Here is a 25,666-nt window from a genome sequence, read left to right as displayed (position 1 = left end):
AGAGTGTCTAGATCAGGCTAGCCTGTGAAACTGTCGTAATTCCCTTAATCGTTGTGGGAAGACCAAGTCCACACTGGGTGGCACCATTCTCTAGATCTGGATCATGGACTATATGAGAGTGGAGCCAGCTATCTGAGCCCCAGGCATGAGCGCCCTCAGTTTAACTCTCTGCTCTTGTAAGTGAACTGATTAGCTGCCTGCAGTTTGGGCTTCAGTCCCCACGCCCACCCACAAGGATAGACAGTAACCTGAAATTACAAGCATGGTTTGTTTTTTAATTTCTGTGGCAGCACCAACTCAGAAGATCTTATCAGGTCGATGTTAAATTCCCTGATTTTGAGCCTTGGGATTGTGTAAGAAAACACCTTTGTTTTTGGAGAATACCCCCTGAAGGGTTGATGGAAAGGGACCTGGCCTGCATCCCACTCTCAAGAGATTCCAGGAGAGAGCACACAGAGGAGGATGTGGAGCAATGGTTCCAGAGATGAGGAAAGGAGAAAACACAGGGAGCAACTGGCTGCCATGTGGGTGAATGCACAAGAGTTCTGTGGTCAAGGGCTCCTCTCAGGGAGTGCTACTGGACTGGGGAAATCTTTAAGAAGTAGGATCTATGCCTGGTTGTGGTGGCGCACGCCTTTAATCCCAGCACTTGTGGGAGGCAGAGGCAGGTGGATCTCTGTGAGTTCGAGGCCAGTCTCTCCTACAGGCTAGTTCCAGGACAGCCAAGGCCACACAGAGAGACCCTGTCTCGAAAACAAGCAAACCATGTGGGATCTAATGGTAGGGCTTCAGGTCATTCAGGGTGGCCTTGACAGGGGCTGTGTGGTCCCAGGCTCTTCCTCAGTTTCACGCTAAGCGTCTTGCTTAGTCACAGGTTCATTAGAAACACTAACCTGGTGGAACCCAGGGCCTCACGTGAACCAAGCAAGTGCTGCAGCACCAAGCCACACCCCCAGGGCTCTCACCACACAGTACTGCCTGCAAGATCTTCAAAAGCATCTTGTGCCTGCACTGAAAGCTCAGAACCTGGGAGGGAAATGCATCTTTCCTTTCCCTTTGTGTCACAGGTATAGGTATCTATGTCATGGGTGTGTTTATATGTGTACATGTGTGCACGTGTGTGTGTTGTAGGCCAGACACCAACACTGGATTTCTTTTTCAGTCATTCTCCACCTCTTTTTTGAGATGGTCTTGCCGTGAACCCAGAGCTCATCCAATTCTGCCAGGTTGGACAGCTTTCCAGCTCTCTCCCACCTTCACCCCCCAGGGCTGAGTTCCTAGGCAAATGCAGCTGCTAGGTTCTGAGGACTGAACTCAGGTTCTCTTGCTGGTAGTGAATACTTTACAGACCGAGCCTTCCCCAGCCCTGAGCCACCTCAATCACCTCTGTCACTAAGTCTGGAATCCTATTTGGGGACTGGGGCATGACTCGGGGGAAAGCACTTACTTAGTGTATGTGAGGTTCCAGGTTCCATTATCAGCGCACGTGCACACACACACAAATGGGCTGGAGAGATGGCTCAATGGTTACTGCTCTTCTAGGAAGACTTAAGTTCGGTTCCCAGCACCCACGCTGGGCAGCCCACAACCTATAACACAAACTCTAGGTGATCTGACACCTTCTTCTGGCCTCCACAAGCACCCACGTGCATGTACACAGACCCACACAGATACACATAATTAAAAAATAGCAATACATTTTAAAAAATAACAAAGCTCTGCTTTGGAAAGTACCCAATGGGACACGAGCACCGAGGCACAGACTTTGCTCGCCCATCATGGTTGTGCTCACACCTGGCACGGAGCACAGTTGCCTGTGTTAGCTGGAGAGGCAGAGGGCTCAAAGGTCAGCCCGATGAATTCCCAGGCCAAGGTCACCTCCAGCGTGGCCAGAATGGAACACCAGCTAGGGCACCACTCGGGAATGAGCCCAGAGACCCACCACGTCTCCCCCAGGCCACAGTCGGGACCCTAGGATGGTGGAGCACAAGCTACAAGGCCCCAGCACATCTCTGAGGCAGGGGAATTGGAAATTGGTAGACTAAGCAGGAACTGCACCCAGCAGTCAGAGATCTGGGCTCCTGGACACCCCAGGCCTCCAGCTCCACTTCACGGTTAGCCTCAGACCTTGACCTTTTCCTGCCATCGCCTCGCATTGCCACCCTCAAGACCGAGCCCTCAGCAGCCACCGGTTCACAGCCTCTCTGGGAAAAAGGCTACACGCTGCTTCCACTCTCGGACGCCAGCGGGGGCGCTGTTTGGGGGAGGTTGATGACCCCTTAAGGTGCAAATCCTCAAGCAACCAAAATCCAAAATAAATTCCCTGCCCAGTCACCTCTGCCAGGTGTTTTGTCCCAGTGACAAGAAAAACTGAGCCATAGCACGCAGAGGGCCAGGCCCGCACTCCCTAGGAGCAGAAGCAGAGGCAGGGAGTCCCCATGCATTACCTGCAGGCCTCCGGGCTGAAGAATTCCAGTGACGACTGGGGTGTCATGAATGGTGCCCACATCTGCCCGGAAGTCCCGTTGATCATGTTGCACTGTTCCGAGTGCCAATAGTTGATCTGTGGGCGGACAGGACAAGATGCAGCCTGAGAGACAGCCGAGGCCTGCGCCTAATACATGCCTCCGTGCAGATGTCACCATACTCAACCCGGGCACAGAGCAGGCTGTGTAGACAGACCATCAAGCCCAGCTTCCTGCCCCCCTCCCCCAGGGCCTGAACACACAGCATTGTTGGGGACTCTGTTAAGTCATCTGTACAATGGGTCTATCGCCCACATCTTCCTGCTCCCTCCCCAAAAAGTCAACATACACACCCTGCAAACAAGGGGAGCTGGGACATGCCAGCCAGGGGAGGTATTAAGGTGACAACAGGAACAGCTGAAGACCTAGAAATGGAATCCATCGGAATGCCTACCTCTAATCAGGGAGGCTAGCGCTCAGAACCAATACTCAAGACAGCCAGGGTGGTGCATGCCCTAGAGCCCAGTGCTTGGGAGGCAGAGGTGGGAGGATCTCTTGTGAGTTTGAGACCAGCCTGGTCTATATAGTGAGTTCCAGGCTAGTCAGGACTATGCAGTGAGATCCTGTCTGTGAAACAAAAAAGCAAACCACGCAGGCACTTTCCACTCTCCTCCGATCAGGCTTCTTACTGTAGAAGAAGCTGGCTGATGTGGACAGCACCCACTAAGAATGGTGGCTGCCTGGGTGTGGCAGCAAACACATCTATGATTTAAGCACTGGGGAGGCAATTGAGATGGGAGGATTGAAAGTTTGAAGCCAGCCTAGGATACAAAATGAGACCTTATTTCAAAATAAAAATTTAGCGGAGTGGTGGTGGCAGACGCTTTTAATCCCAGCACTTGGGAGGCAGAGGCAGGAGGATCTCTGTGAGTTTGAGGCCAGCCTGGGCTACAGCATGAATTCTATGATAGCTAGGGCTATTACATAGTGAAACCCTGTCTCAAAAAACAATAAAAAGGAGGAGGAGGAGGAGGGTAGGAACAGTACGATGGCTCAGCAGGGAAAGCTTGCCTAGAATCCCCCAGTGAAGGGCTGAGGGTATGGCTTAATGGTGGAGTCTCTACCTAGACTCCCCAAGTGAGGGCCTGGGAACAGAGTTCAGTGTTGGCACGCCTACAACAATCCCTCACTGAAGGACTGGGGGTGTGGCTCAGTGGCAGAGTCCCTGTGGAGGATGCACAAGGCCCGGGCTCCATCTTCAGTGACTGACAAACATAACAATACAAAAACACAATATACACAAAGATGTCCTAAGGAGAAGAGCCAACTGCAAAGTAGCACACAACCGGATTTCTGTGTGTTCAAAGAAGGAAGGAAAACACATTTCTCTAGATACACAGAGGTGCGGCGGTGGGTAAAGGGCCAGGAAGCTGGTCCCACAAACAGCGCTGGGGGTTTCCGGGTGGGTCCAGGCAAGGTGCTGGGCCTCCATTGTCTTATCTTTATGGGAATGTCTTCCTGTCTGCCTTGTAAACGAGAACGCAGGGCAGAAGAGTGAAGAGTTCCCAGCAGAAGTTCTCAAGGGGCAGTTCCTGGACCTGCGACGTCCCCGGGTGACCCTGACGCCCTCTCAAGAGCGCTTGCCATTCCCCATTGTCCCCAATCTAGTCCCTGCTTCAAAGGATAGGGACTGTCTCCCCCTCCTGCTCACCTTGCTGAGTCCATTCCATTTGTCCACCAGGTGAATCCTGCTGAAGTTCTGGACACCCGTAAACACAGTGAAGACACCGGAGTCCGAGTTATTCATCTGTGGACAGGCGGAGAACAGCGCCCTTAGCCTGGGATTGGGGGCCCCGCCTGTTCTTCAGCTATGGACAGGTCCCCTCGTTACCCATTGACTCAGTGATGGGGACAGGACCCAGGGCCTTGTACATGCTGGGCCCCCAGCCTTTTTTTTTTTAACTTCACATTTTGAGACAGGGTCTCACTAAGTTGTCCAGGCTGGTTTTAAACTTGCCATGCTCCTGCCTCATACTCCCATGTACAGAAATGACAAGCCTACTCCATCTGACCCAGGGCCTAATTAAGAATAAAAAGGGATTTAAGTGGGGAGTGGTGGCACACATTTTAATCCCAGCACTCAGGGGGCAGAGGCAGGTGGATCTCTGAGTTCAAGGCCAGCCTGGTCTACATAGTGAATTCCAGGGCAGCCATAGCTATATAGAAAGACCCTGTCTCAAAACAAAGAAAGAAAAAAAAAGGGGGAAAAAAGAAATAAAGCACTTAATACAAATTCCCCAGGGGAAAGAATGCCACGGAAGGATCTAGACGCTCAATGGAAGGGGCCAGCATGGTAGAATGGATCAGACGCCAATAGCTCTGTTAATCCCAGATCGGCTAAGCGGAATGGCTGGGGAGCAGAACTTGGTGGAATGTGCTCTGTCTCCTCGCCTGTCCCCACAGGAGCCCCTATTCAAGAGTCCCAACTCAGCTGTGATGAAGTGGGAAGGACAGGCGCAGAAACAGGGCTTCACCCGGGGCTTCTGACACCGGGCATTCAACCTGCTGCCCTTAGTCCACCTTGCTACATGTCCACCACACGGGGTCCTCACCTGGTCACTGGAGATGCGGTGCCTTACCCATAGCCTGCTCTCCACAAGACTGTATATGTATTTCTATTTTACGTGTATGAATGAGTCTTTTGCCTGCATGTTATGTCTACGCATGCAGTGTCTGAGAAAGCCAGAAGAGGACGTCAGATCCAACTGGAGCTACAGATGGCTGTGAGCCACTATGTGGGCGCTGGGAATAGAATCTGGGTCCTCTTGAAGAGCAGCCAGCGCTTTTAACCGCTAAGCAGTAAATTTCATCTAAGCTCCGTACAACAGGTCCTGGAGGTGTGGGTGACTGGGTCACGCCACTGACCCTTACTTCAAGCCCATGTCATCAGCAGACCCCCTCAGAAGAAAACTGAGCTGGAACAGGGAGTCAGGGTCAGGGGTCAGGGACCTCAGGCTGAGAATAAGGGGGCACCTCTAAGTAGCACTTAATGGGATATTCAAGGTATGTGTCTCGAGAATCCAGGCTTCCTCCAGCAAAGCCTCAAATTTCTAAGCTAAACCAGTCACACACCCCTTGAACCGGGTCAAGCCACACCTGAATGCAATAGCAGCATTTTCTGTTATATGAGCTGCCAATTTCCACAATTTTACTTAAGCTGGTTTGGGTTAGGGTCTTCACCCGACAGCTGTCTTTCACAGCAGTCTGTGTGACCGGAAGACACTTACCCCAACAAACAGGCCAAACTTGCCCTTGATGGGGAACATATCTGGGAAGTATTTGTTGATAAAATTCACGAAGGGATCCTCGTAGCCCCACAGGATCTCACCAACCGTGCGGTTCATGAAGGCACGCTGGCCCAAGGTGGCCAGCCCCAGGGTCATCATCAGCTTCAGGCCTGCAGACTTGTCTTCCATCATTACCGAACCCCCCTGCAAAGTCAAGGACATGGGGCTAGGGAGGTGGATGTGTTTCCCTCCTCCACCCTCATCAGGTGTCAGGCAAAGAGCCCTCAATGTGGACCCTTCTCTGGTCCTTGTTGCCAGGGGTTTTTCCCAGGCAGGCACGAAGCTCAGGCCAGGCATTCAGAAGCCCTCCTCAGCCGCTGTACCTGCAGAGCCACACCTGAGGCCTGGCAGGAGCCAATGAGGCACCAGGAGATGCTCTGCAGAGCTGGGACACAGAGAAGGAGGTCCCCAGGCTGTCCTTCAACCTGAGGGCAGCTGAGGCTGTTGCCAAGGTTAGGAGCAGGCCTGCCAGAGAAGAGGGCCCGCAAAGCTCTGTTTACAACTAGGATGCCAACCCCACGCTACCAGCAACATGAGCCCAGAAAGGGAGCAGACTGAGACAGTCTCCCCAAACCCCGCAGTCCCCTCTTCTAGGTTTTTACCGAGATGTAGTCCAGGTGGACTTGGATCTCAGCATCCTCCTTCCTCAGCCTCTTTGTGGGGATTCTAACCCACTTTTCATGTCTCCTTCCCACCTCAACCGGGAGTCCAGGACTTCCGCTCCCCCCAGGGTCAAAGCACCCTGAGTGCAGCTGCAGATATAGTATTTGTGGTTGCTTTCCTCTGCAGCATGCATTGGGGCCTTGGTTTTTCCAAAGGCTGCTCAACCAAAAGCCACTTTCCGCCTCCAGGGCAACACATAGCTGGACTTTCCGGGTATTTTCATTGAGCATGCTATGTTGCCCCCTCCCCGCCCCCCACAGGTCCCCTTCATTATCTGTAATCGACACAGGGTTTCTATTGTTTACTGGGGGGTGCCATAGCTCATATATGGAGGTCAAAGGATAACTTTTGGGAGTCCTGTGGGTCCTGGAGGTGATTAAACTCAACCCACGAGGGTTAGTGGCAGGCACCTTCTACCCACTGGGTCAGCCTGCTGGCCTAGCACGAACTGCTACTGTTTTTTAATACCACGTTCCAGATGTGGTGACCTTAGCACACCTTAGTCCCAGCACTTGAGGTGATGGCAGACAGATCTCCACGAGTTCAAAGTCAGCCTGGTCTACATAATGAGTTGCAGGACAGCCAGGGCTGCATAGTGAGGCTCTGTCTCAAGATAATGATAATAAACAAACAAATAAATAAATAAAAATAAAAAACAAAAATTCTCCCTCCAGCCCCGTCGGTCTTGGGGACATCTCTGACAACAGACCTGGGGTTAGCAGGCAGGGAGGCTGAGGGACAAAGCCAGCCAGCAGCTAACATGAAAGCTGGCATTTCTGACAGTTTCCTACGCCTGGGGCTGGGGCTGGGGAATCAAAAGAATCTTCCAAAAGGTATGAAAGTCAGACTGTGGGGTCTGACTGATGGAGGAGGGTCATCTTTCTATCTGTTGTTTCATTGGTTAAGTAATAAAGAAACTGCTTGGCCTCTGATAGGACAGAAAATTAGGTAGGTGGAGTAGACAAAACAGAATGCTGGGAGAAAGAAGCTGAGTCAGAGAGTCACCATGATTCTCCCACCCGACACAGACGCAGGTTAAGATCTTCCCTGGTAAACCATCTCGTGGGCTACACAGACTATTAGAAATGGGTTAGATCAATATGTAAGAGCTAGCCAATAAGAGGTTATAACAAATGGGCCAAGCAGTGTTCAAAAGAATACAGTTTCCGTGTAATTATTTCGGGGCATAAGCTAGCCATGTGGGCGGCCGGGTGCCAGGAACGCTCTAGCTGGGTGGCAGGACACAGCCCGCAGCTCCTATCACAACATCTGACCCTGGCCTGGTGGGGCTGGCACAGTGTCTGGGACTTTGTCCTTGGGGAAGGTCCTCCTGGCCCCTCTCTCTCTTGCTTCCTCCCCTGGACCGCTGGGACTGCTCTGAGGTGAGTGGCTCCAGCATGCACTGAGGTACTGATCCAGCAGCTCCCAACACAGTGTCCTCAATATGCTCTTCCCGACTCCTGCCTACCCCACGCGATCCTACCAAACTGGTCGCCAGTGGCGCTGACTTTCAGGCTTCATCAGGGACCACGATGGGGGCTCTAGAGTTTCAGAAGGGAAGTAAGGCAATGAGAAGAATGGGGTGGTCTGGAGAGTGGGGGAGAAAGCGGGAGAGGCGTGGGGTAGACACAAGGCCACAGCCTTACCAGGACCAGGATGTTAGGCAGTACGATGTAGTCACTCTCGGAGCCCTGGGACCTGTCGGGCTGGAAATGAAGGCTTCGGTGCTCCACGAAGGACACAGTGTCATTGTCGTTGAAGGTAATGTTGGCCTTATGTCTGTATTCCCTGTGGAGAGATATTGGATCAGCTGGGTGTGTGAAGCCATATGGAAGCTCCCATCAGCTCCCAGCACACCCTGGCAGCCAGGGACCCCAGAGCATCGGTGCGCTGGTGCCCAACAGCACCAAGGCCAGGTCCTTGAACCCACCCACAGTGGGCACCATCATCTCCATCTCACAGACGGGGAAACAGGCGTACAGAAGTAAAACACCTTGACCAGAGGTGGAAGACCAAGCAGCCACTCTTGAGTCCATAGTTTCAACCATGAGAGCCCAGGATTGGGATATGTGCCACTGAATGCAAACACCTCTTGGGCCTCAGCTTTTGCATTGGTAGGGTACACCTCAGCAGGAGCACACCCATTGGGAACCAAGGAGAGAGCTGCAGGCAGGCAAGCCCTAGGCCCTATGGTACCGTAAGCTGGCTTCCTCGCTGTCCCCAGTGCCACCATTCTCCCACCTCAGGGCTTTTGCACTGTTCATCCTACCGGTCCAGGGCCACTGTCCCCTTCCATCCTTGAAGTCACAAGTCCCCCAGGGCCCCTAAAACACAAGCCCCCCCGTGCTCTCTGTCCCCTTTCTTATGTGCCATGTTAACTGGCTTCCTGCACCACTGCCTAACTTTCCTGACTCCATAGCAGTCATTTTGCCCCTTTTGTACCCTCTGTGCCCACCCGCCCCCATGAACACACACACACACACGTTGGCACTCAGCCCAGGCCCACAGCAGCATCACTCCACAAAGAAACCATCAGCCATTATGGCCTCCCGCTTCTGTGCCAGGCTCACATCTGTAGCAATCTCCAAGGCTCAGCACAGCAGAACCTCCCCGCCGGGCCTCACCTGTAGACGTAGGGTCCACGCTCCCGCACTACCGGCTTCTCGCCCTTTAGGATCTGGTCGGGGTTGACCACCTCGAAGAAGTAGATGGACAAATAGAAGGGGACGGGAATCTCCTTCCACATCGCAAAGGACAGGCTGCTGGGGTCTATGCGGACATTCTGTAGAGAGACACAGAGAGGCGCATGAGGAGGGGTTTCCCTATCTATGGTTCACAGCAGCTGCCTGAGACTGACCTGTGCCAAGGCCCCAAAGGCACACCAGGAAAGAAAGGCTGCTGTGGTGGTCTGAATGAGAATGGCCCCTGTGGGCTTATGTATTTGCATGCTTAGTTCCCAGCCGGTGAACTGTTTAAAAGATTAGGAGGTGTGGCTTTTTGGAGAAGGTAGGTTGCTAGGGGTGGGCTTTGAGACTTCAAAAGCCCACTCCAAAGCCCAAAGCAGGGTGGCGGTGCTGGTGGTGCTTGTCTTTAATCCCGGGATGCTTGGGAGGCAGAAGCCGGAGGATCTCTTTGAATTCAAGGCCAGACTGGGCTACAGAGTGAGTTCCAGGATAGCCAGGGTTCGCAGAGAAAACCTGTCTAGAAAAACAAAACCAAACAAAAGCCTCCTTTAGGTCCAGGGTAGTCCTCCCTCTCAGCCCATGGATGTAAGGTCTCAGCTATTCCTTGAACACCATGCCCACATTACCTGCTGGCATGCTCCCCACCATGAGGAAGTGGATTAAGCCTCTGAAGTTGTAAACAAGCCTCCAGTTAAATACTTTCTTTTCTAACAGTTGCTTTGGTCATGGTATCTCTTCCCAGCAAAACAAATACTGGCTAAGACAGTGCTCTTCAGGGGAGGTGCTCTTAGGACTGGAGCCCTGCACAGGTAGCCGTGACTCGGTGGCATTTCCACTTCCATTCAGTCAGCCATTCATCCATTAAGCCATTCATTCATTACATTCATTTCACTTTTCATTGTTTATTCCCTCATTCCTTTACTAATCCATTTGTTCCTTTATCCACTCATTCCTTCCTTCCTTCATTTCCTCATCAAGCATGCTATGAGCAACAACCCTTGACAGATTAGGTTCCAGGAATGGCAGACAGCAGTGGGAACGAGACAGACTTGTCTGTCTCCAGCCTTGTAGGGCTCTTACTGAATTAGGGAAACACAGGCTCTGTGCATTGGGGGGGGGGGGGGGGGGGGAGTCAGTGTCACGTGACAAGTTGAGAGAGCAAGGAAAGGGAAGAGGACTCTGGGAAGAGGATTACTGGCAGTCACCAGCTTCGTGGGATAGACAAAGCACCAAGCAGGGCCGGGGTGTGGCTCAGAGCTTGTCTAGTACACAGGCAGCCATGGCTTCAGTCACCAGCTGTGTAAAGCAAACATAGTGGTTCAGGGTTGTCCTCCCAGTACTTTGGGGCGCTGAAGCAGGAAGATGGTAACTTTGAGGTCAGCCTGGGATCCATGATGAATGAGATTCTTGTCTCAAAACAAAACCACCTATTTTCCCAAAGGCTCTGACCCTCTGCTTTCTTTAGAGCTAAGAGTCCCCGCCCCCAGCTCATCAGAGACAGCAATGTCCAAAAGCCAGTCTCGGGCAGTTTCCATCAACTTCGACTGTCTCCTAGGCCTTCCAGGACAAGGACAACTATCCCACTGTCCCCAAACAGCCAGAAACAACAAGTGGCAGGCCAAAGCTGGCAGGTCAGGGCAGACTCCAAGGCAGGCTGACACTGGACCACACTCTCCTAGGCCTAGTTTACCTCTCAGGGCCAGAGTTTGTTCTTGAATACTACAAGGCCTCGTCACAGAAGCCATGGTTGGGTCTAGCCTGTCCTCTGTGGGACTCAAAAAAAGTCAACTGTCTGCTGAGGATGAATGCCCACCTAGGAGAGGCCATGTCACATCTTCCTACAGCTGTAGCCTCCTGTGGCTGCATTCAACCACAGCCTGAACATCTGGCACAAACAGAGAGGCATTTCAGGACCCGGGCGGCGGCAGCCAGAGTGTCCCTGGGTGCCCCATGCCAGGCCTTGCCCTCTGTACTGTACTTCACACTCTTGGCCAGCACCATAGTCCTTTGAGGCAGCGACAGTTATAGTTGCTTTACTCTGGTGACATAGAAGGTCTTGCCATGGACCAAGCGCAGTGTCCACCTCATGGGCCACTGGAGGGTTTAAATGAGAATTGACAAGAACAATGGCTGGATCAGATGGGCCCCTGGCATCACAGTGTCACCTAGTGAAAAGTGACCCTCCCCACTCTGCCCCACACTCGAGAAGGTGGATTCTGGCCCACTGTGACTACAGAATCACCTTTTTTTTTTTCTCAAAGAGACCAGAGACACCAGGATATGAGATTAGACGACAGTCCTGAAACTCAAGGTCAAACACAACTGATTCTGTCAGTCATTCCATCCATCCCCCTTCCCAAGGTCAAAGGTAACAACCCTGGAACACAGAGTGCGAGAAAGCCAAGGTGAGTCCCTTGAGGACAGTGCTGCCCGCAAGGATCCCTTAGGCCAGTCCAGCAGGCAGAACAGCACCTGGGAGAGCACAGTTGGGCTGGGTATTAAACACTTCTTTGAGGGATGGCGAGACAGGTCAGTGGGGAGGTGAGGGGGTCAATGCTTTTTGGGTGAGCATGACCAGAGTTCAATCCCTAGAACACACATAAAAAAGCTAGGCACAGTGGCACAGGCTTCTGATCTTGTCACTGGGGAGGCAGAGACAAGGAAATCCCTGGGTCTCACTGGCTTGCCAGTCTAATCGCCAAGTACCAGGCAAATGAGAGACTCTGTTTCCAAACATAAAACACAGACAGACACACACACACACACGCAGAGAGAGAGAGAGAGAGAGAGAGAGAGAGAGAGAGAGAGAGAGAGAGAGAGAGAGAGAGACTACTTCTCCTAGTGGTAAATAAGAAGCCTGAGGTCAGGCATGGTGATGCACATCTTTAATCCCAGCACTCTGGAAGGAGAAGTAGGTAGATTTCTCTTTGTGAGTTCCAGGCCAGCCAGGGCTACATAATGAGACCCTATCTCAAAAAGAAACTACACAGGGGGCTGGAGGGGTGGCTCAATGGTTAAAAACACTGATTGGTCTTCCAGAGGACCTGGGTTCAATCCCAGCACCCACATGGCACCTCACAACACACGGCAAAACACTAATACATTTAAAATAAAAATAAATATATTTTTAAAAAGCTCCTTTAAAAAAAAAGAAGAAGAAGCAAAACAATGACCATAAACCCAGGATCAGGTGTGGGATTTCTCCCCTTAAGTTCTTTCTGTTTGTTTGTTTTTGTTTTTCAAGACAGGGTTTCCCTGTGTAGCTCTGTTGACCAGGCTGGCCTCAAACTCATAGAGATCCACCTGCCTCTACCTCCTCCCAGATACTGGAATTAAAGGTGTGTGCCACCACCACCCAGCATCCCCTCAAGTTTTTGGTCACGGAGATCAAAAACAATACAGGAACCTTATGGTAAGACTCTACTGCTGATGATCACACGCATCGGTCACAGAATTTAGAGAAATCACATTGGTGCTCACCTGGAAGCTTCCTTCCTGTTTCACTTTCACAATGCAGGAAGGCGCTATGCAGGCAGCTGGGGCTGAAAAATCCAGCAGTCGCACCCCTGCAAGATTCCATAATAACCAGCCTGGTAAGTTATGCATGCCTTTACTCCCAGCACTCAGGAGGCTGAGGCAGGAGGAATTTGAGGCCAACCAGAGCTACGCAGTGAGACCCCGTCTCAAAGGACAAAAGAAAAGCATATAAAATCTAAGTTAGAGGGGCTGTAGAAGAACCTGGGAGGAGTAGCAAGTCTATACCATTGAAATACATTGTGTGAATGCTGTAATCTCAAAGAATAAACAAACGATACTGTATTTAAAATGTAGGCAAGGGCTTGCCCAGCACGTGCAAGGCCCTAGGTTCAAGCCCTGTCACCATAACAAAGAGACAAAATGGGAAAAGCTAAAAGAAAAAAGGTCTAGCTGTGTGTTGGGGTGCACGATCGTCACCTCAGCGTTCAGGCAGCTGAGGCAGAAGGTTGGCAGCCTTGCCAAGGCCAGCGTGACCGTACAGCAATCGTTCATCTCACAATAGCAAGAGAACAAAACAAAGACCAAACAGGTTGTGCCAGAAAAAGGTCCCAGGGGGGAGTTCCAGCAAAGGCTGGCCAGCTAGGAGAGCGTGCCCGGCTCCGTGTCCACCCATGACAGGGGTGTTTGTAAAGCGAGGCTCTAGGAAACATCTGGAGATCCGCTGGGAGATTAACAGCCTGCCTCTGGCAACACGGACAAGCCCCACGGGTGCTCACGACTGCGTGTGTGACCTGGTGGATTAAGTCAGTTCCATTCCCGGCACAATGGATGCAATGTAGTACTACAGGGGAAGAAGAGAAGGCAGAAGCAAGGCTCACAGGCTGTGTAAGCCCTACTGTGTGAAAGCTCCAGGACAGACAAGGCTGGCACGTCTCCATAAAGGTTTATTCATTTATGTTTTGAATCACGGCAGTTACTTATTTGAGCATATGGGTATGTATGTGGGTTTGCACATGCCTGGGCACACATGCGGAAGTCAGAGGACAACCTGTAGAAACTGGTTTTCTACACCCACCATGTGGGTCCCAGAGGTTGAACTCAGGCTTGGCAGCAAGCCCACTGGCCCATCTCGCTGGTCCCTAAATTGTATATCCAAACTGAAATTCACCCATAATATGAAAAAGATAAGATGTAAAGTCAATTAGGATGTAATTTCCCAGCAACTGTGCAAAAATAGGAAGCCCAAGCAAAATAAGTGAGGGCATAGATGAGGTACACAGCCCAGGGAGCCGGCAGGTAGCCGTGTGCACGTCTGAAATAGGCCATATCTGTGCGATGCCCAGAGGCTTGTGGAGCCCCAGCTCAGCGCGGAACCCAGAACACCAGCTTCCAAACGCTGCTCGTTCCCTGGGGACAACCTCCCCAGCCAGAATGACCTCCATTCCGGCTGCAGTTTTTCTGACTCTATACTCTGCCCCCTGCTCCTCTAGGGTAGATTCCTGGATTCTTTGCATGTGATGAGATCTCTTGTAGCCCAGACTGGCCCTGAACCCTCTACGTAGTCGAGGGTGACCTCGAACTCCTGATCTTCTGTTTCCACCTCTGCGGTGCCGGAATTAACCATGTCATTACATCAAGCTTCTAGTGGTTTAGATTTTTATTTATTTGTTTGTTTTTAACTTGTGGGGGTCAGCTGTGGAGAGACGGCTCAGTGGTTAAGGGCACCTGCTGCTCTTCCAGGAGACCGAATCTGGTTTCTAGAACTCACAGAACTGTAACTCCAGCTTCCATGAGATCCAACACCCTCTTCTGGCACCGGCATGCATGAACACCCCGCCCCCCACTCCTCTTCTGAACCATTTCTCTGGCACCCTCCCCGACACACACACCATGTTTTAAATGCCAGTCGCCCACATCCCAGGGATGTCACAACCCGTATCAGTAAGATCACAACCCAGAGTTTAAAAACTCTGCCCTGGAGGAATCTCAAGGTGCAAGAGCCCAGCAGAGCTGGAGAGTGCCCGCAGGCCCTCATCTGGAACAGACTAGCTCCATTCCCCTCCCAGAGGGCTGTCAGGAAAGCTGGCAGGGCAGGCTCCCCAAAGATCCGCTTGGCTCTTTTGGTCACAGGGGACTAGCCAGAGTCTCCGATGCCTGGGGTGAGAGCAGCTGGTTGGGGTTGCGGGAGACTAAAGTATGAAATGCCTTGAGCCCAGTGATTTATACAGGAAGCATAATGACAGTGGCGGTGTGGCCTTTCCCTTATCTGAAGCTTGAGGTCTAATGTCTTTCAAAAAAAAATGTTTTTTAACTTTGGAATTCTTTGGATGACAAGATGACTCAGCGGGTACAGGCACTCACCCCCAAGTGTGAGGGCCAGAGTTGGGTCCCCGGGACCCACATGACGGAAGGACAGCACCTACTACTCCAGCAAACTGCCCTCTGGTTTTTACACACGCTCTGGCATTTGCATGCCCACCTCCCCACCAAAATGATCTTTAAAAATTTCATGAATTGACCATGTTAACATTGACTGTGAGCCCCTTCCTCCATCTTGCCCCGGTGGCATCTCTAGCAACATGTCCTGCCATCGACCCCTTCACTCCAGCAGCCTGGCATCTTTGTTCTGCCTTGGAAGCTTGCACATTCTCACCCAGACTCCTGCACGGCTGTTCCTTCTGTCTTCCATGGGCTTGCCAACAAAGCCTCATGGGCGAGGCCCCCTGGGATGCTGGGTCTGTTCTCAGGAAGACCCACACAGCTCACCCTGAGCCCCGAGCGCCCGCACCCACTCTTGTTTTTTCCGCGGCACTCCTTGTTTTCCCAGTCACGTTAATGAACTCATCCTGTGTATTGTCCTTATGTCTCCCTGCCAGGCCATAAATCCCACCAACGATGCTCACGCTGCATCGGTGAACTCTAGGCAGCGCCAAGCATCTGGCAAGACCTCAGAAGACTTGGAGGAAGGAGCTGAAGCCAATCCTGGAACACCATAATCCACCAGTGTGGGAAACGAACCCCCAGAGGACCCTGCATCCTGTGGGCACTTTTGACACAGAATGGGCTTGAGAACAGAGTTCTGATGGCTCAGCCGTAAGTATAAGGGCCTGAAGTTGCCCCCGACCACAGCACCAATATACAAAGTCAGGTGTGGTGGTGGTACACGTTTGTAGTCCCAGCACTGGAAAAGTGGAGACAGCAGGATGCCTGGGGTGAAACCCTGATCCTAGTGAGAGACCTTGCCTCAGAGAGGTTTGGTTTCTAACAAGAAGCCACGTGAGATGGGATGGGACTCTTGGGACGCGTGGCCTCACTGGGAAACTGCTGTGGGGTGCAGATTCTCTTTGGCTTCTGGTTTCCCTGCTGCAATCTCTCTGCTCACAGATGTTTCCAGTAGTACACGGCAAGACGAAGTGGCCTCTATAGAGGTAGGTGATGCCAACATCAAGACTGGGTCCTTTATTACAGCAACACCAGCAGAATAATACGCAGGGACTTCCTCCTCTGTCAGTAGCCATAAACTGCCTCAACCCCACTCTGAAAGTCTTGGGGACCCCCAAAATGCACTCCAAGTACCTGAGAGATAGGAACATTGGAGAAATCTCCTTGCCCTGGACAATGAGGGACTGCGTGTTCCAATCATTTGCTTGTACCCCCAAATACATACTAGGCAAGTGCTCGGTGTCCCAGTAGTGACCTGGGTGCTGGGGTACAGCAGAGAGTAAGCCAGCTTGCCTTCCAGAGTAGAACTGGATGGGGTGACTAGGCACCAGATAAACAAATGCTTTGGGGTCACGCCTTTAATCCCAGCTCTTGGGAGGCAGAGGCAGGCAGATCTGTGTGAGATCGAGGCCAGCCTGGACTACAGAGCAAGTTCCAGGACAGCCAGAGTCATTGCACAGAGAAACCCTGCCTCAATAAACAAATGAGCAAACAAATAAACAAACAAAAACAAATGCTTTGAGTCGGAGGTGAGCTCTGGGCCACGCAAACCAAAGAGAACACAAGGGCCATGAGGGGAGAGGGAGCTCTGACTGTAGCCAGGGTAATCCTCAACTAAAGGTCACCCTGCCGGATGTTAGAGCCAAACATACCTGGATGTCAGAGACTCCATGCAAAAGAAAACGAAACAGATGGAGATGATCAGAGTCCCCACCTGAGGTGCTGGGGACCTGAGGGACCCTCTGTGTGGGTAACAAGACATTTTGGCACATTTCATCTCATTGACTCTCGGACCATATATCACAGGCACAAGGCACCAGGTCCAGGAGCCTCTGTCCCATGAAGATCACAGAGATGGAACCTCACCCAGGCTCTGTCTCCACGTAGAACCACGCAGGGTCTACAGGCCACTGTTCTTAGCCTCTCTAGGGCCTTCCCAGCTCATGAAGTGCTGTGGTTTCATGAAGCAATCATTAATCTGACCCAGGAAATTGCAAAACTCGACCCCTCCCCTAGGAAACACATTTCAGGCTCAAAAACACAGCTCTGGCTGAGTGGTGACGGTGGTGGCGGTGGTGGGCACACCTTTCATCCCAGCACTTGGGAGGCAGAGCCAGGCAGATCTCTGAGTCTGAGGCCAGCCTGGACTACAGAGTGAGTTCCAGAACAGCCAGGGCTACACAGAGAAACCCTGTCTCCAAAGCAAACAAAAACAAAAACAAAAACAAAACAAAACATAGTTTTGGTCATTGCTGATGGGCTCACCAGGCCTGGTTCACAATTGAGGCAGATCCTGCCCACTCTGAGCCAGCCAGTCACAGTGCACGAGCCCTGTGCACACAGGGAGGATGGGCCCCAGGGACAATCCAGCCTGCAGTTTGGAGACACCATATGTCAGGGAAGAGGCTGGAGAGACGGCTCAATGGTTAGGTTCACTGGCCGCTCCTGCAGAGGTCCTGCAAGTCCTGCAGAGGTCCTGCGTCCAGTTCCCAGTACCTATGGCAATACATGATCATCCTTAACTCCATCTTTAATGGACCCGACACTCTCCTCTGGCTTCCACGCACACTCAGGCACACAAACATACACCCAGGCACACATGTAGTGCCCAGACGTGTATGCAGGCAAGACACTCATACACTTTTGAAAAACTCTTTAGAAGAAGTTTTACAAGGAACCTACACACCAGTCCCCAAAACAACTGGAGGGACGGGGGTTGTGGGACGGACAGAAACTGAGAGGCTGAGTCAGGCCTGACTCTTGATCCTTCCCATCTCAGCCGCTGTTCCTCCCAAGCAAGCCTCAAATCCACCCACCTGTCCAGCCCCATCCCAACCTGCCCCCAGTGCTGCCTGCTTTCCCCCTGAACCAGAGAAACCATTTCATATAGAAGTCAGAGCAGCAAACTCCCCTTCCCACCCTTCTGGGGGCTCCCTGTGGCTCAAGTCGAGCACTAAATCCCTGGCAGTGACCAGCGAGGTCTTGTCTCCCTACCCTGCATCAGTCCAACCTCGCTTCTCTGTACCACCTACCTCACTCCACATACCCCTAGGGTGTTCCCGAGCCTGTGGGCCTGTTGCACTAACCCTCCCATGCCTGCCACCCACGCCATCGTCTCTCATATTCCCCATCTCCTTCCACAGCCTCTGCTGAGCCCCTGGTACACAAGAGGCTGTGTACTAGGCCTGAACCATAGTGGTGAAGAAAACGCACAGGACCAATCTTTGTAAAACAGCCCCTCTCCATCACACCCCTCCCACGCCAAAAATTCCTGAGGCTTCAGAGACAAGCTCCCTCCCCCCAACATGCATCCAGAAATTCAGTTGTGATGGAGAGAGCTACAGCAGTCACTCTGGATCTGTCTTGAAGACAGAAAGCCACACACAAAGGATGGCAGAGCATAAAGATGGGTGAGCTATGACTTCGTAAAGCTATCCCACCAACTCTGGAAATGTCCCCTAAATTCACAGTGAGCTCTGCGCCATATACCAGCATGGCTAAAAGGAGAAAGACTGATAGTCACAAATGTTGGCAAGGATATGGGGCAACCAGAACGTGCACACGTTGCTGGTGGGAGTGTGTGCTGGTGCCATGGCTTTGCCTAACTGAAGCTGAATACCTGTCACCGTGACGTGATAGTCCACTCCTATCCTGGGGAAACGTCAGCACCCACCCACGGGCTACCCATAAATGGTTTCAAGAGTTTCGCCACAGTAGCTCAATACACAAGTGTGATATCCATATCCACACAGTCACACACTAGAACATTCCCTAGACATCAAAGGGTGTGGCTGCTGAGTCCCTCGGGTTATGGGAAAACTGGTTTCTGCTCTGGTGACACACAAGGACAGGCAGACACATCTTTAAGGAAGGTAGCCTCAAGATGCATGTCTCCTGACCTCTCTCTGACTCCAGCTTGACAGGGCAGGGGACCTGTCCAGGTATAAAGATCAGGGCCCCAGGGAGGAAAGATCAGCTGGCTCCATCAGAAGGTCCCTAGTGGGTACCTCACTGCCCCTCCACGGCAGCTTCAGGACTTAGGGGTCATACCAAAAGCATCCTCACTGCCAGTGGGTTTCTCTGGGGCCAGGAGCAATGAGAAACCTCAGGAAGCTCCCAGGTTGGGCAGGAATGGACACAGACATATTGGTACCTGTGTGTGTATCCATCACCGAGCACATTCCCTGTGCTCCCAAAGGTAGCCTGCAACAGAGGCCACCCAGATAAAGTCCCGCAGGGGTGAACCCCCACAGTACTGAACACAAAATAGATTCGTATACCAAATGTGTCTGGATTGTGGGCGGCCGTCAGTGGGTGAGACCTCGCGGGAAGCCTCTGAGGCTGGCTTTTGCTCTGGGGCCTATTACTGTTGAACAAGCTTCTGTTAAGCAGTGATTTTCCTAGACTCGATAGCAACTCCAATTCTCAAGTTGCAAGGGCCAGGCATTGAGATCAGAGCATTTGTGTGGTATGTGCACAGGGTCCTGGCTTCACACACATGTATATAAACATACATACATATAAATGCACACACACACATATCGCATCCCAACAGGGGCACAGCCCGAAGACACCCTAACCCACAGCTCACATGGTGACTGCACCCATTGCCGCTACCACTTAGCCCCAACAAAGAACAGCACAGGCTGAGAAGAGTCATTCATTCATTCCATTACTCATTCAGCTGTTCATTCATTTGTTCATCCACCCCTCCAATCGTTTTCATTCACTCCAACAGGCCCAAGCCCCTTTTCAAGGCCCCAAACTGGTATTGAGTACTATGAGGCAAAGTTAACCAAACTGGATTCTGCCCTCGGGGAAGTGGTTGTGAGTGGACAAGAGGATTCTGCTAGTCTGCATGACTCAGGGACAGGAGAGGAAGCACTCGAAGCGTCAGGTGCATCTGTGGGCATGCGGTGGCGGCGGCACCAGCACCCTTTGAGGGAGCATCACACAGTGCCGCATCATCAGGAAACAGCGATTAAAGCAGACTATCACCCAGTCCTGGAGCCGGTCACTCACTCCCACCTCTCTGCGATCTGTCGCTCAATCCTAGGTGTCACTCCGAAAGATGAAAACAACTTAGTGATGCTTCCAGAGGCTTCTACCGCAGCCCTAAGCTGGAGCCTGCTGAACAGGGGCCAGTTTGCTCAGGACTCGGCCTAGCAACAAGCAGCAACCAGCCATGACTCTCACCAGCCTCAGGCTGAGCTTCCCTAAGTCATGGCAGAGCAGGGCCAGGGTCCCACCTTGAAAGCACAGAGACAAGTCAATGCAGAACCCAGCTCGGTTTAGATCAAGGTGATCCACGTGGCAGGAAACTAGCAGAGGGCTGGATGTGGCAACTCACATCTGTAATCCCTGAACTCAGGAGGCTAAAGCAAAAGGATTGCCGTGACTTCCATGACAGCATTGACAGCCAGAGCCATAGCCTATCAAGAAGAAGAGGAGGAAGAGGAGAAGGAGGAGGAGGAGGAGGAAGAGGAGGAGGAGGAGGAGGAGGAGGAGGAGGAGGAAGAGGAGGAATGGTAAAAAGGAAGGAAGAAAGAAAAAGAAAGGAAGGAAGGAAGGAAGGAAGGAAGGAAGGAAGGAAGGAAGGAAGAAAGGAAAATTGAGAAGCCTGGTTGCCTTCCAAGTGCCCCAAGGGATTCTAGGAGCTTCTGTTTCTTATTCTTGGGCCAAAGTGTCAGGCTAATGACAATGGCTATCATTTAACAAGGACCAAGTCAGGTGGTGAACAGGTATCTTTTCTTGTAGTTTTTCTGACAGGTTATGCAACCCAGGATAGCCTGGACCTCAGTGTGCAACTAGGCTGGCCTCATGCCCATGATCCTCCTGTCTCTGTTTCCTGATAGCCATGTGCCGGATACACACTTGACACACACAACAGACTGTGCTGTTTCCCCACCCAAGGTTCTCTGCCCCCTACCCCCACTAGAAATACATATGGCTCACCTGTGGGGTGGAGAGCCCTACATCTCAGGGAAGGTGGCCCTTACTCTAGACTGTGTGAGGCGTCTCTGGGAGACTTCTAGAGAATTCTTTCGGTAGCAGTTACGGACTTTAATACTTAGAAGTGTGAGAGGTCTCCATTGAGCCAGTGCCATACGAGGCCATGGGGCTGGGTTGGGCCAGGGCTTCCATCCTCAGTTCCCGACCACAGCCTGGTCCCCAGACTGGTGCATGGTACCCTCATGGCCCCTTCCAGTGGCAGTGCATGCAGTGGTTTGGAGCACAAGGCTATCCCAAGGAAGGCACCCACTCACAAACATCCCTATGAGGACAATACCACAAGGGCCTCCAGTTCTGCACTGGCTGAGGTTCAAGAATGCAGTCAGAGTCAGCCAAACCTCAGAGGAAGGGGCAGTGGTTGCAGCACCAGCTATGGCTCAGGGCCACACTTCTAGGGAATTGAGATTTTCTAAGACATTCATCAGGCTGGAGCACAGCCACCATGGACACTGGGTCCTCCACCCACAAGCCAGAGTAAGGAGGCTTGCGACCCATGTCCCTTCAGGGGGAACCGGCCACAACTGACTTATTCACTTGCATTGCGGTGAAGCCTCCAGAGTTGAGCACTTTTAAGCATCCACTCCCATGGCATTGGGCAACTGTCTCCATCAAGGGCCACAAACTACCTCCCGTCTGCCCTTCTGAGACCGTCCCCATTCAACACTCTACCCAACCCCTTTCCCCTCCCCCCAGGACCCCACCTCGCCACCTGGATACTCTAAGGGCTCCTGTGAACAAAATCACACTGCATCTTGTTGTAGGATATTAGTTGAAGATGTGTTACATTTGTTTATGCTGGGGAACATTTGCTTAATGATGCAAAGATGTGCTGCATTCTTTTCTGTTTCATTTGTTTAACTCTGTGAAGCTGTGCTACTTTGCCTGTCTAAAACACCTGATTGGTCTAATAAAGAGCTGCATGGCCAATAGCAAGGCAGGAGAAAGGATAGATGAACCTGGCAGGCAGAATAAACAGAAGGAGCAAGAAAATGAGGAGAGGAGGATGCTAAGTACCAGCCACCAAGCCGCCCAGCCAGTCACCGAGAAAGAAGTAAAGAAAGATATACAGAAACAGAGAAAGATAAAAGCCCAGAGGCAAAAGATAGGATAACTTAAGAAAAACTGGTTAGAAACAAGCCAAGCTAAGGCTTTTAAAAGTAACCATAAGCCTCCATGTGTGATTTATTTGGGAGTTGGGCGGTGGGCCCCTCAAAAGAGCAAAGAGTACAAAGCAACCAACTACAGGAGGATGGCTGCACTGGACAGTGATTCTCCGTTTAGCTTTCCGAGACAACGGCTTCACGTGGAAGCTGCAGCTGCTTCTCCAAACACCTGTGACCTACTGGGTTTACAGAGGCTGTCCTTGTGGGTGTGCGTGACCTTTGACCCTCAGCAACCTGCAGCCCGACAGGTGTCCTGAACAACTGTCCTGAACATCACAGGTGCTACCACCACCCACGAGCGACTTTGGACAAACACTCATTTTGGTCCCCGGTCAGGTGGAAAGGCTACTGGTCTGACCCTCAGAGAGGCCTGGCTACTCCTCCTCAGCACCAGAGGCCCCTCCCCCTCTAGTGTCCTGGTTATCTACGCTCACCATGGCCCTTTGTACAACCATATCCCCTCTTGTGCAGGTGTTGTGTGCTGCAGATAGTCCCTTAAGACCTTGTCTGTCTGTCCTGCAGCTCCAGGAACTGGGAAGGGCCCAGCATGCAATAGAGCAGTCAGCTCAATGAGAAGAGGGAATACCTGTTTCCCCAGAAGGGCCTCAGTGTGACATGAAGACACCTAAAGACGATTTAAGGCACTAAGTGTCCCTCCTGGCCTGGAGCAGGAGACCTCGTGCTGGACTTTTTGAGTATCCCATCTGCCAGGGAACAGACACCTTCAATTCCCACAGTGGGCCTGGGAAGCGGGCAATGGTACTGCGAGGCCAGGCTGTGGGGTTCTCCACAGTGGCTCTCCGCTAGCCTCTAACTTGAAACAGATACCATCCTGTCTCTTCCCTCCCCGGTGAGGACCTGGTGGCCCTGACAGCTGACAGTCTGGCCTACTTATCTGCTCCTGGACCACAAAGCACACAAGCCCAGACTGGGAAGGTCAGCTGTGGAGAGACCTCAAAGGCCAGGCTGCTCAACCCAAAGGCAGCCTCTTGCCCACAGCCACGGCCATTTCCCTGGCTGGCCTCCTCATCCCACCATTCTTTGCCTGGCCTGACTTGTCCTCTGCGGTTGGAGGTTCCCAGGGACACCTTTGTCACACTGCTCCCCCCACAGACAACAACCCTAGGTGCGCTACGACTCCTGGGTCCCGATGGCTGGATGCAGGATTTAACAGCAACCACTTGCAGATGGGGAAACTGAGTCCCTGGAAGATGAGGCCCTGCCTGAGTCGGTAGCTAGACCTGGACTAGTCAGTCGTCTTCATTCCCACTCTGCATACACAGAGAGGAGAGTTACAGGGACAAACGAGATTTTCTAGGCCCTTCCACTTTTAAAAGATTACATGAATTTACTTATTATTTATTTATTTAGCAGGTCCAGGGCACAGATGTACCACAGTGCATGGGTGGAGGTCAGAGGACAGCCTGTAGAAATCTACTCTGTCCTTCCACCGTGTAAGTTCCAGGGATGAGATTCAGGTTATCAGACTTGGCAGCAGGTGTTCTTCCCTGCTAAGCCATCCCACTGGCCTTCTCATCCCTCATTACCACCTCACCTGACCAGGTAGGAGGTTCAGGGCAGATGAAGACACTGAGGTAGGAGGTTACCAGGAAGTTCCAGCAGCCTCAGATCTCAGCACCCACAAAGGCCCTTTTTTTTTTCAAATCCATGAGGACCCCAGGCACACTTGGATTAACAAGAAGGTCAAATGTTAATGCCATCACTGCCAACTTGACCACCTCGCTCGCTGCCCATGTTAGCCAGAAACTGGATACAATTCTGGCAACACCAACAGGCTTCCCCAGTTATCACCCACTTATCCCGCACAGCCACGGTCCCATCGGCCAGCAGGAAAACGGAGGCACAAGGAAGCCCAGCCTCGCACCTTCAGCCACACGCTAGAGATCACCATCCGGGGGAAGGAGGACCCCACTGAGCAGCAATCATCCTTGGGGGTGCAGCTCTGCCAGCAGCTGCCCCCTTGATACACGCACGTGCCTGAACATGTGAACTCCAGATCCACTCCTCTGCGAGCGTCAACAAAAGTCAAAACATGAAATGTACGCGCACGTCTTGAAGAGGGTCAGGGTGCAACCTCCAGGCAAGGGTGATGTGTCCAGATGCCAGATAAAACCTAACCTTCCCCACAGCTGTGTGGCCTCAGGCAGGTCTGTCACGTTACAGAACCTGTGTACCGCCACTTGCAGAAAATGCCTTGAGTGGACCTTCGATGAGTGTGGTTCTGGCGAACATGCCTGGACCACACACAGCATGGTGCCTGGAGGAGTAAGGGCTCAATGAAAGCTGGTGTGTGTGTGTGTGTGTGTGTGTGCACGCATGCTAAAGATGGAACGCAGAACCTTGTACACACTGGGCAAGTCCTCCCCACTGAACTACATCCCTGGACCATGGTGTTTTGCTTGTTTGTTTGTTTGTTTGTTTGAGAAAGGCTCTAACTGTGAAGCTCTAATGGTAACTAAGCCTAGTAAGTGCCTTCAGGGACCAAATTCTGTGTTGATCAATTTTTAATCTCTTATGTATGTAACCCACAACTTTGAGCTAAGCACACCCAAAGATGGATCTTATCTTTTAAAATTATGACCTTGTGATGGCTGGCTTTACGTACTCTGAAGATACACCTAGAAGCACCTGGGGAGAGGGTCTCGGTGAAGGACTGTCTAAATAATTGGTATGCGTGTCTGTAGGGATTGCCTTGATTGGGTTAACAGCTGTGGGAAGACCCAGCCCACTGTGGGTGGCCCCATTCCCTAGGCAGGGGTCCCGAACTGTGTAGGAGTGGAGCAAGTGCACACGCATTTGTTTCTTTCTGCTCTGGACTGCGGCTGATGTGACAGGGAATTTCATTCCAAACACCTTGTGTTCAGTTTACAGCCCAGATCGGCCTTCAATTCGTGATCCCCCTTCCTCAACCTTTCCTGTGCTCTCAGTTTTGGTCAAGGCTGACTGTTGCCATTAGCACCATCCCTCCTGTGTGGTGAACCCCACCCTCCCACCAAATATGTTCATCAGAGTACTTAGACATGGCCTTGTCGAGACGAAGAGTCTGCGGATGTTATGACTGAGGGTTATGAGAACAGTATGAACGGGGGTGAGCCTTGAATCCAACAACAAATGTTCTTATCAGAAGGTGGAGGGGGGAGAGAGTGACCCATGGGGCTACAAGCCGAGGGACACAGGAGCCACCAGGAGCTGAATTGGGGAGGTATGTCAGGACTCTTGGGGCCTCAGAGGAAACTCAGCCCTAGTGGCACCTTAACTCACACGTGGCTTCCAGGCACCCAGCCAGTGGGAATCAGTGGCGTCTCTAGAAACTAATACGTCCCCTGAGAAAGCTCCGGAAGACATGGGAAGATGGTTCTGGAACAGGCCCAATGTCCCGGAGACATGCTGTT

At 51.9% G+C, this 25,666-nt stretch overlaps 1 protein-coding gene across 3 annotated transcripts in view; it reads right to left on the bottom strand.

Annotated features, from left to right (window-relative positions):
* Scarb1 (scavenger receptor class B member 1) overlaps positions 1 to 25,666 on the bottom strand; it is a 66,417-nt gene that overhangs the window by 19,721 nt on the left and 21,030 nt on the right. For all 3 annotated transcript variants that reach the window (XM_075978209.1, XM_075978228.1, XM_075978219.1), the window contains exons 2-6: positions 9,100 to 9,257; positions 8,122 to 8,263; positions 5,753 to 5,956; positions 4,177 to 4,272; positions 2,448 to 2,563 (exon numbers count right to left, since the gene is read on the bottom strand). In XM_075978209.1, the coding sequence (XP_075834324.1) occupies positions 2,448 to 2,563; positions 4,177 to 4,272; positions 5,753 to 5,956; positions 8,122 to 8,263; positions 9,100 to 9,257 (716 nt within the window). The remainder of the gene's footprint in view (positions 1 to 2,447; positions 2,564 to 4,176; positions 4,273 to 5,752; positions 5,957 to 8,121; positions 8,264 to 9,099; positions 9,258 to 25,666) is intronic.

This window comes from Microtus pennsylvanicus, chromosome 1 (assembly GCF_037038515.1).
Source record: "Microtus pennsylvanicus isolate mMicPen1 chromosome 1, mMicPen1.hap1, whole genome shotgun sequence".
Taxonomy (NCBI): domain Eukaryota; kingdom Metazoa; phylum Chordata; class Mammalia; order Rodentia; family Cricetidae; genus Microtus; species Microtus pennsylvanicus.
The sequence above is the reverse complement of the archived record's forward strand: the minus strand, read 5'-3'. Positions and strand labels throughout refer to the sequence as shown.